Genomic DNA, 12,970 nt, shown 5'->3' with positions numbered 1-12,970 from the left:
ATCAGAGAACCTGACAGACTGTTAGGTATGAGTATTTAGAAGCATAGCATTCTGAAAAGTATTAATGTGTCTGCCAGGAGAGGACCCGCAACCATAACATTTTAAGATGTTGGTCAGATTGTGATATAAGAAGATGATTTTGTCATCGCTGTGAAACCAGTTCTATGATTTCAAAATTAAAATTGATACACATTTATAACTAAATATCAATATTTAGTATAATACATGGGCACAGTTGAAGTGTAATTAGCAAAACATTAATGCAGCAATAAGGGTTGTTAAAAAAGTATATATAAAAAGTAAAGAGAGCCACGTAATATTACACCCATAGATATTGCAGTTAAATGTTTTGAAGAATTTGTATCTTGGGAGAAACAACAGTGTGCATTTTTAATGTTGAGAGGGAGTACTGTGTGGGAGATGACAGCCTACACTACCTAGTCCTAGTCACCAAGAAGCAGCCAGCAACTCGAGCGCCTTGAGACCCTCACAGGTGATTTGACACGCTTTATAAATCCTTATTAATTGATTGAGCCCTACAATCACACCCAGACTCATACAAAACAAATCCTGCACCACATCTAACCACCAAACACCTATAGATTGGCAAACACGTTCCAGCCCATTCTCATTAGTGCATATTCTGCAGTACTACATATTCCAGACATCGCAAATGTCATCATATATCACAGCCTTGTTGTCTTCCTATCACAGAAACATTGCTTGCACCCAAATCCTCAATAATGTCCTAGTTCCCACAGGCTACATCTGCATGCAGATTGTGCACACAATATGGGAATATCTTACCATCATCTGCAAGTCTTCCTGGTCCTGTACCCTTGGAAATCAAGCAACACTTAACTTCATGTAGCTCCTCACATGCCACTTCCAAAGTTTTACAACCCTATTCAAAACTCTCCACCTCGTCTACAGACCTGCCAGACAGAAAAAGGAATTCATACATGAACCGCCGAATCTCCACACCCACCACATGAATTAAACATGCCTGTGCCATCCTCCATGGCGAATGCAACGTCATAGACAACTCAGGCATTAAAAGTAGTAGGAATACTATCCTCAACCTCATTGACACTCGAAACGTGGTACAGCATGTCACACAAGCCTCCCACTCCAAAGTCCACATCCTTGATCTAGTCCTCTCACCATCATCAACCATCCAATGCTAACTACCCCTGGACCTGACAGACCGTTTCACCATCCCAGTCTCAGTGCTTCATGTCCAACCAACACATCAATGTCAACCCAAAAGAGAAAAAACAACCGTCAGATCCTTCAAACACATCTTCATCATTAGTTTACAGTGAACTTATCTCCCCCCCCCCCCCCCACACTCCCATCACTACCCATCCATCCCAACCCATCCAACATCAGTGTCCTCTACAACAATTCAAATCATTTGTGGAAAATTACATAAACATCCACACATCAATAAACATGCATATCCAAGCCTAAACTGTTAATTAGCACTTTAGTACTGTACTGACACTAGCAACAACTAACTGACCATTCACAGAAAAGAAAATGAAAGAAAATTAGATGCCCAACAACTTCACACATTGAAAGTTCTTTCACACAACATGTAGACAAGTCATCTCATCACATGAGCCAAATATTACACCACCATTGAAGAAGCCTATTGAAGCAAAACACCCTTTAGGATAATCGAGCACTGCAGCAGCTACCTCCCTGACCACCCGATCACACATACCATAGACAAGCTCAATCCCAACAACCCCTTTTTCCGTGTGAAAATACAGAAGATGCTACAGTCCATTGACTGGACCAAGCCTACTTCCCTCCACACAGCACCCTGCACTGGTCATTCTTCAACCTCCTGCCTCCCACAGACCTTGCTGACATTCTCTAGTCCCTCAAAGCCAGTGGCTATGTCTTACTCTGTTATGAAAGCTCTCTGTAGAGAAGCTTTCTCACCACTAATCCCCAGTATTCGTGTCTCCCTCACTTGAGTAATCTCCTTGAAAGGCTTTAAGTTAGTCTATGTCCTTCCACTTCTCCTGAAGTAACCTACCCTGAAACCCGACAACCTCACCAACTATCAGCCAATCACCCATCCACCATTCATCTGCAAAATGTTCAAAAAAGTAATCTATACACAACTACAAAATCACTTTAGTGCTAACCATCTCCTGCATGACTACCAATGTGGCTTCAGGTAACACTGCCGAAGTGAAATAGCAACCTTACAAATCATAGATAACACCCTCCTGGCCACAGATCACTCCTATCATCCCCAAAATCAACCCCTCAATGACGTACCGAATTGGAGTTACTGGCAGTGTCCCCAATGGTTTCTCCTCATCCTACCAATGCAAGCAATTACACTTCATCCACATGGGCATTGTTAGATTGTAGAAGTTTCCTGTCACCTGATCAGTCACCTGGGATTCTTCCTGTCCCCCCATCACCTTCAACCTCTACAAGGTCCCACTTGGAACTCAACTCTCAGAAAACAGTGCCGAATTTCGCCAAAAAACTGAAAATACACAACTTTACATGAAAATCTCCTCTGTAAAAATTCCAACATCTCATATTCTACCCGCACCTCACCCTGTTCTAAATATCCACCACCTATTTGAAACTTTTTTTTAAAACTTTTTTTTTTCAATTTATGTAACATATATAAAAAAAAAACTATTGGCATCGGTACACCTATTTGAAACTTAACCCCATCAAGAACAAATTCCTCCTGTTTGCCAAGAATATCAGACAACTTGTAGACCATACTTGATCCATTGACTTCAAACTCGATGTATTCAAACCACAATTATCAGCCAGCACCAAGGTATCCCGATTCACCATTGACACTGACCTCTTCCTAAAGAAACACACCACCAAGACAGTCTGATACTAGGTCTCTCTACTAGGAAAGTGAAACAATTCCTCCCAGAAAGCAACATCAGAATTACTGTCCAAGCTCTCACATCTGGATGGTGGTGGTAACTACCTGCTTGGCAGCCTCTCAGGCACCACAGTGGCTTACCAGATAGGCATCCTACACGCTGCAGCATGAGTCATAAAGGGCCTGCAGAATTTCGAACACACCAACCCCATTTTGGTGGTACTCTTCTGGCTCCCCTTACCAGCCCTGTGGTATCTAAAATGTTATCATGACCCGAATCCTCGCTTATCTAGCTGATAATGTCACCATCTCTAGAGGTACTTGACACTCCTGCAGCAAGAAGACGTAGATGTAGAAATGCAAAAAAAGAGGTCTTACGATTCTATGCACCCAGGATATGGAAAGACATCCCTATTTCAATCAGAACCACCTCAATCCTCCTCGAATTCAGGAATGAGCTACAGGCCCCCGATATACACTCCAATTCTCAGGACACAGCAAGCCCCTTCTGCTCCTCCCAGGAAGCTCTCTCTAATTGTATTCTTTACCTTTGACCCTATACTGGGCTCCATTGTCTCTAGCTGATTTAAATCTATATAATCACTATGAACATACTTGCATACAAATCAGTTATACAGTTGCTTGCTGTTGCGATTAAACGAAGAGTACATTTTAAAAGTGAAGGGCAAAAACAGCCCTAAAGACACCCATGTGTGCTGTCTATGTGGTATGAAAATTAAGGTTGCACACCATACTCTGGAGCTATTGATCAAAACAATGGTGCCCTGTGGCATCTCCCTTATAAAACAAGATTGTTTTGAGAGGTGAAAGCATGGAATGAATTGCCCCCTTCTTACTTTTAGCCTTCTGACCTCATGGTGATTGGTCATATTGTAGACTGGAGTCAGTTTCATGCACAATTGAAAAAAATAACGCTGGTTCTCTCTGGTTCTCTCTCCTCATGCAGAACATCACCAATGAGGTTCGGCGGATAGAACCTGAGATGAACCGTCAGGTTAAAGCGAGCGAGGATTACCTGGTAGCTGTTCCGAACAGCAGTAGTGCCCCAATGTTACACAGCAAGTTGGGGGACACCAGGAAAAAGCATGAACGAGTCAACCAACTGCTGAGTTCTGCCCAGGAGAAGTAAGTTGGCCTGCTTCTCTGAATCCGTAAGTAGGGAATGCCTCTTTGTAGTTTGGATATCGCAGCATTTCCTAACTCTTTTTGTACTTACAGGGTGGATGGGGCAAACCGCCTGGAGAGCAGCCTGAAAGAAGGCAAGGATCTGCTGTCCTCATATGAGAACCGCTTGGCCCAGGAGGACACAGTCCCAGAAGATCTGCGCTCTGTGGAGAAAAAACAGCAAGAGCTGGTGGTAAGTGACCATTGGGTTATGTTGGGTTGTAGAAATTTATAGTTTGTTTCATGTAGCATGGATCACTTACTGTGAGCTTAAGTGTTGGAAAGTGGGTTATTGGTAGGGGCAAATGTAGGTCTGCCACTGGCAATAAGGCCACTAACACATGATAGGACTCAGCATAGGTCTTAGAAAAGTATTCCTTTGCTCAACCCTTGGTAACGTGGCTGCGAGCAGACCGGCTTAACTTCAAAGACAGGTATGTAAAGCATTTAAAAACACCATTTCAGTAAATAATCAAGACACAACACGAAATAAAAATCCAACACCAATTTATAAACATAGGTAATATTTATATCTTTTAAATGACACCAAAACGAAAATAATCCACTGTAGGGAACCAGAGATATGAATTTCTAAAGATTAGTCACTTTCTAGTGCTTAGAAACCAACAGTGCCCCTTTAAGTCATTTCGTTTTCTCTGTCAGGGACACACCTTTATAAATTGTTCTGAAGAATTCTCACCACTGTAGTGGGCCACCTTCTTCAGCAAGCGGGGTCCAGTTAGAACACCTTCCTGGCGTTCTGCTTGCAGGTACCAAAGTATCCAACACACAATACAAAGTTCTGGAATCTCCAAGAGGGTCCTTGAAAGTGTGAAACTTCAATTCCGCAATCCACTTGAACAAAACCCTTACAAATCCACTGTTACTCCAGGCTTTGAATTCTTTGTGGGGCTGTTCAGGTGAGCTCTGTTAACCTGTAGCTTGCAGGGAGTTTCCACTCTTGAGTCTTTTGGCAGCAAGGTAATCCACAGGGCTGTAGTTTCAGAGGGTGCAGTCTTCATAGGTCATGCCTTAGAGTTCCTTGCACACAGCAAAATCTTCAGCAGGGCACTTCTGGCTTCATTCAGTTTCAAGCAGCAGATTGGGAGGGCTCTGCCCCTCTCAGATACTTATTCAAAATTCTCTGGGTCAAGTACCAGGTCACTGCTGACCAATGAGAGCAGGGCAACTCCTCCTAGTTATGACCACATCCGGTGGAGTGTGGCATTAGTTTTCCCAGAGTGCATCATCCTTCCAAATCCATAATGGCTGATTTTCCAGCAAGGAGGTAAGAGCTGGCTAAACACACCCCCTGGGATATCTCATTTCCATGGACCATCACAGTAACATCTGCAAATACCTTTCTTAAGCCTATTCCTGACTCCGGGTCACTACTGTCAAAGTGGACTAAAACCCAGGCCCCCCCTCTTGCCTTTGAAGAGCGTAGTTTACGATGCCACCTCCTGGCCTGGCCTTCTTATGGAACAGATCACTGCCCTCCCAGAAGCCTGGCTAATCTACTTAACTCTGACCAATCAGGGCAGACCACTGAAAGGCTGAATTTGGACTTACAAAAAAGAAAGTCTCATAACTTATTGTATGTACACTTTAGGAGAAATTCAACAGTATAATATCGTTGGATTTAATACGACCATTCTGGGAAGTCTTTGAATGGTCCGGCTAGTCCTCTCCTATCAATATTTATTAATCAATCACTTACTACCATGTTAACCTATGGGCCATGGGGTTTGCAATGGGGAAAATGACTTGCGCCACTTTTGTAGCACCAGGGCTTATAAAACCATATTTTATAAGTATTTCCCTAATTTCTACCAGACCCCCACCCCCCTGTGCAACTAGGGGAGACTTCAGGGGTTCTGAATCTGCAGAAATATTGCAGATCACCCGTACCCAATTCTTCCAGCATCAAAGTCGAATTTGAGCACCTCTTTAAGACAATGTGGAGAGTGAAATGTAAAATTTCACTTTACCCAGGCTTCTAAAAACTCATTTTATAAGGGCGCTCCTTATAGATAACTGACCCCCCCACCCCTGGGATACCTAGGGATGACCCTGGTGGTCCCTAATATGCAACAACATGGTAGGTTTTTAATTTTTAAGGGCCCCTACCCCCAAAGTCGAGTTTGGGCACTATTTAAGGTCTAAACAACTGTCCTGGCCACCAGTGCAGCTTTTAAACTGACCTCAGGCTTCAGCACTGCACACATGCTGGTGCAGAGAACCTGCTGGCCTCTAAACTGCCATGCCCCAGGATACTGGAGACTTCTAGGTAGTTTCAATCCCCTGCCCTATTACCTACTAGGGGCTTAGGTGGTAGGTCATGCCAACTACAGGGGTACCCCACCATACTAAAGTGTACCCTAGTGTAGGTTGGGTTTCTTAACTGTGTTCTAATGTGTTCCTTTTGGCTTGGCACTGGCCCTTGGACTGGTTGAACAGAGCCCAGGGTCAGTCAGAGTCAGTTACCACCAGTTCCAGTCAACAAAAAGTTGGGGGGTGCCCAGGGCACCGGATGACTTTGCAACATCAAGAAACTGTTTCAACAAAACTGTGTCCTAACCACTGACAAGACAAGAAAAGCTTGGGTCTGTTCTTTAATAGATCCAAACCTAACCATGGAAAGAGGAATAGATTGTTCAAGCTGGATGTCATTTCTTTAGGCATTCCCTTGTGTCTGTGGTCTCTGTAAGTTAACTAATATTGGTGGCATGGGCTGAGATATTTGGATCAAAAATTAAATAGCCACCTCCAAAACCAATAACTTGATGTGCAATAGAGCACTTACCATGAATGCATGGAAAAAAGGAGTAAGCCCACTTTTCCCCTCCTCTCGCACTCACCCAGTCACATTGCTAAATGTGTAAGTTATGCCTCAGACCAATCAATACGCAGTGAATAAACTAATTGAATAAAATATTGGTATGAAGCACGTGGCTGTAGATACACATGCTGTGCATACTCCTGCCATCTAGTGTTGGGTCCGCAATGTTTTTCTTCAAAGAAGTCTTCTCGAGTCATAAGGTAGTGTGACTCCACCTCTTGCTAGAAATGCATGTAGGCATCAACTCCATTGTTAGATTATTTCCATTCCGCTGTTGGGTTCGGACATGTGTAACCGAGCTCTGGATTGATCCATTCTCAATGTTCTCTTCAGTTCCTCTCCCTTCCATTGGTATTGTGTGCTATTGCGCCCTCTTTTTCTAGCATTGTCTCATTGCGCGCAGCTTAGTTCGGTGCGGGAATCGAACCAACTTCGAACCCCCCTGGAGTGGTCTTGCCCTTCTGGGCCTCCCTCGTCCGTTTGCTCTGTGATCGCCATGCCTTGCCTATGACGGAACGGACACCTTTTCCGTACTGTCCTTGTTGTCGTGCTAAATACCCCTGGGACGATTTCTAACAGGTCTGTAACCTCTGCCTCTCGCCTGAGCACTATGAGGCCTCCTGCAATGCCTGACGCTCCTTCCATTCCAAAAAGACTCTCCAAGACAGCCGGGCTCATCACTTGGAAATGAGGCACAGCAGCGGAGCTGACACATTAGACCTGTTTGGCATCGAGGACCTTGAGGACGATCAACTACCAGAGCTGTCGGAAGCAGAGGAGTATGCCACCTCACCAGACGCAAGATGCTACTGACACTGCCTCTCACAGCATCAATTCTCGCATGCTCTTACAGAGACATGCTTGATTCCGTGTCTCCTGCTTCAAGTCGGACGTCCAACATCATCTCCCCAAACCACCCTTTGATGGGGAACCCCTATTCAGGCCCTAGGTTGATGAGAGGCTGGAAAAGATAAAAAAGGACATGGAGACGGCAAAGACACCCACCCATCGTGGGTCCTTTCACAGGTCAGCCTACTATGGCGGCTCCAAGGCCACCGCCCTGATGCCTCCCACTTACTTACCGTGTCTCCAGGCTCAGCAACCATACTCAAGGGGCTGCTTCTGAGGGGTGGGTCCCACAGGCCTATCCTAGACCTCAGACTTCACAGTGGTGTAGAATTCCTATAGCTGAACGCCCAGGACATATTGTTTGGGGTCAAGGACAATAAGTTTTCATGTGCAAGTAGGCAAAACCCCCTGTAGCACAAACCCTTTTGCTTCCAGTTTACAGTACCACATTATGGATCAAGGAAGGACATTGTCTGCAGCTAAGGTAATATTTGTGTCCATAGATTAATGCTGTTCAAGCTTGTATTTATGGTTCATTCATCCAAAGCCTTTATTACGAGGCTGAGCCCTCTAAGGAAATGTCGTGCACTCGTGCTGCACTATTTACGGTGGTTCCAGTATTAAAATGACAAGTTTGCAAAGTTTAGCAATATGAGGCTATGTATAATGCTCCCAGTATTCTCTCTGATTAAATGCAAATATTTGCAGAATCTTGAAACCACGAGTGATGATTCTTTGCTCTCAAAATAAAATGTTCACAAAAAAATGCACCTAGGAAAAAAAACTTTTTTCTAAACTACTGTAAACTATTAGGTGCTATTTCTTTGAGGCATAATATAGTAAAATGTGTTGATTCATGCTAGTATTTTCAAACGTATTCAGAGAGGAAAGTCAGTGTAACCGATTTCAACAAGATTATGAGAAACATAATAAAAAAAACATTGGCAAAGCCAGTAGGTCTGAAATTGGTGATCAGCCTTTTGATTTTGTCAATGCGTATCTTGTATTGGCATGGTTTTTGTAAAATGTATTTGTTGTTGGAGCTGCCAGGCCTTCACCATTATAAAAAATATAGACAAAAAGCCAAAATATTTTTGGTCTCAAAAAGCACACATTGCCACAGTAGTTCCTAGCACTGAACAAAACTATTTTGTGTGCCTATTTGCTCCTTGTGAAAGAGCAGATTTCTGTAACTCTCAATGAAGCCAGCCGATAGAGAGCAAGACTGAATTTTAATAAACACAAAAGGTCTTGGTTAACGCTAGACCTAATTAAGGCCCCAATTATTAAAGAAAGTCTAAAAAGTGCTTCCATGGTATATGATGTTGCATTAGTGCAGATTTATGAATTTCATGAATTAATATACAGAAGTAGGCCAAGAAGTTGTACTACTAGACAATATTTGTGAACTGCATTTTAGCACGAGTAAATATGCATGTGTAGATTTGCTCTTGTGAAAATCTATATAGCGTTTACAAGTTTACTTTCCCTCCAACTACTTTTTTCCCAACTTTGGAAGATGTTATATATCTTCCATTGTCAGAAGTACATTTCCAGCCTTTCTCAGTATGGGAACAGATTAGAGAAGATCTGGTGAAAACTCTTAAAACATGCAAGTTAGTTGGTTTGCACAGACTCGAAAGGGCATTCCAACCCTGGAGTCATTGCTTACTGCTACCTTCAGCCTCAGTATGTAGATGTGCGGAAGGGTGGCAAAATAAGGGAATTACTAGAATTCAAACTACTTTAGTATGAACCCTAGCATAAACAGAAAGGCAACATCAGAGCTCCTATTTAATGAGATTGCTGTCATGCTTTGTCGCTGGACTACATGGCACGAAAAGTAGATTTTGTTACAAGACAAATAGATTTATAAAGCAACCTGCCCCATGGGCAAGTCAAAACTTTATTAAATTCCACACTCCTGCCCCTTAATGAATGCATCCTGTCAGATCAGTTCTACATGGTCACTCTTCAGGATGTCATTCCACTGCTACAGCAAGGCGACTTCTTGGTAGCACTTGATCTCAAAGACGCCTACTTCCACATCCCGATTCATCCAGTGCATTGTCGCTACCTCCAGTTTGTGGCAAACACTGTCAGTTTAAGGTGCTGCCATTCGGGGTCACCACCGCACCTCAAGTGTTTACAAAATATCTCGCAGTGGTAGCCATGCACCTGTGTCAACAGGTCATCCATGTATTCCCTTACCTGGACGATTGTTTGACAAAGAGCGCAATACAGCAACTGTGCTGTGTACACCTCCAGGCACAAATAAATCTCTTATAAGATCTGGAGTTTACCATCAGTGCCTCCAAGTCACACTTTCAACCCCTTCAGATTCAACTCTATCTAGGGGCAGTCCTCAATTCAGAATTGTGCATGGCCGATCCCAGCCCTGCAAGGGTGCAGTCCTTCCATGCATTGCTCCCTATTTTTCAGCCAGGTTAACAGCTCACAGCTCACAGTACAGACAGTCTTGCTCCTCATCAGAATGATCGCCTCCTGCATTGACATAGTCCCCCATGCCAGATTACACATACGCCCGCCAGAAGAATGCTTAACGCATCAATGGACTCACGCGGGGGACCATTGGGACGATCTAGCATTGACTAGCTGCCACACCTATCGCCTTCTGCAGTTGTGAAAAACCAACAATTTGTTGCAGGGTCGGCCTTTTGTCAACCTAGGTCAGCAGATTACCATTACAACAAACACATCAGTCACGCGGTGGGATTCGCATTTATAGGACCTAATTGTTCAAGGCCATTAGAAACCCAGACACTGGGGTCTCCACATCAACTATCTAGAGTTCCTAACCATCCATCTAGCGATGAAGGCCTTCCTTTGTCACATTGTGGGCAAGGTATTCCTGATCCGGACAGACAACATGACAGCTATGTTGTACCTACAGAAACAGGGATGTACTTTATCTCCCCAGCTCTCACAACTAGCCCAGACTATTTGGCGCTGGGCTTTCTGCCACTGGATCCATCTTTTGGTGAAGTACCTTCCAGGAGTGGACAATGACTTCCCACACCTCCTCAGCTGGACAGCAACAAGTCCATGAGTTGGAACTCCACCCATGAGTCCTCCTCTTGTACTTCCAGCGATGGGGATTTACAGACATGGACCACTTCACCATGGCAAAAAATTCAAAATGCCCGAACTTCGCCTACAGATTAAAAAACCCACAGTCCATGGACAATGCGCCATGGATGAACTGATCAGGGATATTTGCCTATGCTTTTCCACCTCTCCTTCTCCTTCCTTTTGTGGTTCCGAGGCTTTGACAAACCTCTCCCACCCTTATCCTGGTGGCTCACACCTTGGGGCAGACAGTCTTGATTCACCACACTCAACAAGCTTTCCACAGTTCCGCATGAGAGGATCCCCAGCAGGCCGTGTCTTTTCATGCAGAACCATGGAGAAATCAGACACCATGACCCCAGGAGGCTCAATCTTGTGATCTGGCTCCTCAAGTCTTAAAGTAAGTTATCTGAACCTACTTCTCGAATGCATGAATATTCTGAATGAAGCACACAGGGCTACTACTCGCGCCTGCTACGCTGCCAAATGGAAACTGTTTGTTGACTACTGCCTATCAAAACACATTCATCCCTTGGCAGCTAGCATCCAGGACATTGTGTGCTACGTCCTATTGCTACTGGCCTGTGGACTAGCGTTCACCTCCATCCAACTCACTTCGCTGCAGTGGCTGCCTATCTTCAAAATGGACAACACATATCCCTCTTCAGGATTCCAGTGATCAAAGCTTTTATGGCGGTTCTCCAAGGGCTTATTCCTCCACAGATCCCCGCAGACCCAGTGTGGAATCTCAATATTGTGCTCACAAGACTTATGGATCCTCCCTTCAAGCCCCTCCATTCCTACCCATTTCAATTCCTCTCCTGGAAGATGGCTTTTCTTGTTGTGTTCACCTCACTCAGACTTGTGGGTGAGTTCCAGGCTTTAACGTAGGAAGAACCTTTCTTTGAGGTTCACGGGGATAGGGTGGTCTTTCGCACTAACCCTACATTTTTCCCTAAGATGGTCTCACCCTCCAACTTAAACCAGTCTATACAACTCCTGGTTTTCTTTCCCCAACCTGACTCCATTGCAGAACGGGCTCCACATTCATTAGAATTGAAGCGAGCCTTAATGTACTAAATAGATAGAACAAAACCCTTTTTAAAAAACGGCTGCTTTTCGTTGCCTTTTCTAAACCCCTTAAAGAGTGTGCTCTCTCAAAATCACGCATAGCCTAATGTATCTAAATGTGGCATTCCAAGAGGGCTTTACCTATTCCTCCAAGAACCACTTCAACACACAAATAGGGGGCCTCTATGGCCGTTCTGTGGACCATTCCCATATCTGGCATCTGCAAAGCTGCTACCTGGTCTTGCCCACATACTTGAACCAAAAACTATTATGTGGATCTTCTAGCACACCAATTAGCCAATGTTGGCCAGGCTGTGCTTTTTCAGTGTAGTGCAATACTCACAGGCTCACTTATGAGAGGACTGCTTTACATTCTAAGCACAGCTTGTATATCTACAGCAACACTGAAAATGTTACTTACCTTCTAAGCATCTATTCGTGGCATGTAGTTCTATGGATTTAAATGCGCCCACCCTCTTTTGTGGAAGCCTCGGGCTGTTGCAGTGATCATTAATACTTTTCCTGCATGGCCATCCCTGTCGCTCCTGTATCCCTTTGGTCCATCTCCATCTTCAGCCGTCATGTGATAAACAATCTAACAATGGAGCCGATGCCCATGCGCACTACCAGCAAGAGGTGGAGTCACACTGCGTTGTGACTGTAGAAGACTTATTCGAAGAAAAATATCTTGCACACTTCTGGGCCCAACACTAGATGGCAGGAGTATGTACTGCATGCGAGTCTACAGTACTACATGCCACGAACAGATGCTTACAGGGTAAGTAACATTTTCCTTATGATGATGACTATCTTGAGAAAACGAGAGGTGATTTGCAGACTCTTATCACACTGCATACTAACCATGGTGGCTTACCACTTGCTTGGAGTCTCCAGCTCTGCTCCAGATACCAACTCCTGAATTCATTACCTGAACTTTAAACCACAGTTTCTATTTTTCAGAGGAAACAGTTACCAAGTTATTGTAAGTTTGAAACTTGCTCTGAGTAGACCGATTTGTAGCACCTCTTCTAATTCTCACTCCCCTCCATCTT

General features: G+C 44.1%; 1 protein-coding gene across 1 annotated transcript in view; it reads left to right on the top strand.

Annotated features, from left to right (window-relative positions):
• Nucleotides 1-12,970, top strand: part of PPL (periplakin) — a 265,150-nt gene that overhangs the window by 220,909 nt on the left and 31,271 nt on the right. Inside the window, exons 15-16 of the mRNA XM_086941331.1 lie at nt 3,849-4,027; nt 4,121-4,259. Of these exons, the coding sequence (XP_086797457.1) occupies nt 3,849-4,027; nt 4,121-4,259 (318 nt within the window). The remainder of the gene's footprint in view (nt 1-3,848; nt 4,028-4,120; nt 4,260-12,970) is intronic.

The sequence above is a fragment of the Lissotriton vulgaris genome, chromosome 10 (genome assembly GCF_964263255.1).
Source record: "Lissotriton vulgaris chromosome 10, aLisVul1.2, whole genome shotgun sequence".
NCBI lineage: Eukaryota > Metazoa > Chordata > Amphibia > Caudata > Salamandridae > Lissotriton > Lissotriton vulgaris.
Note: the sequence above shows the minus strand (reverse complement) of the source record. Positions and strands in the feature narration are given on the sequence as shown.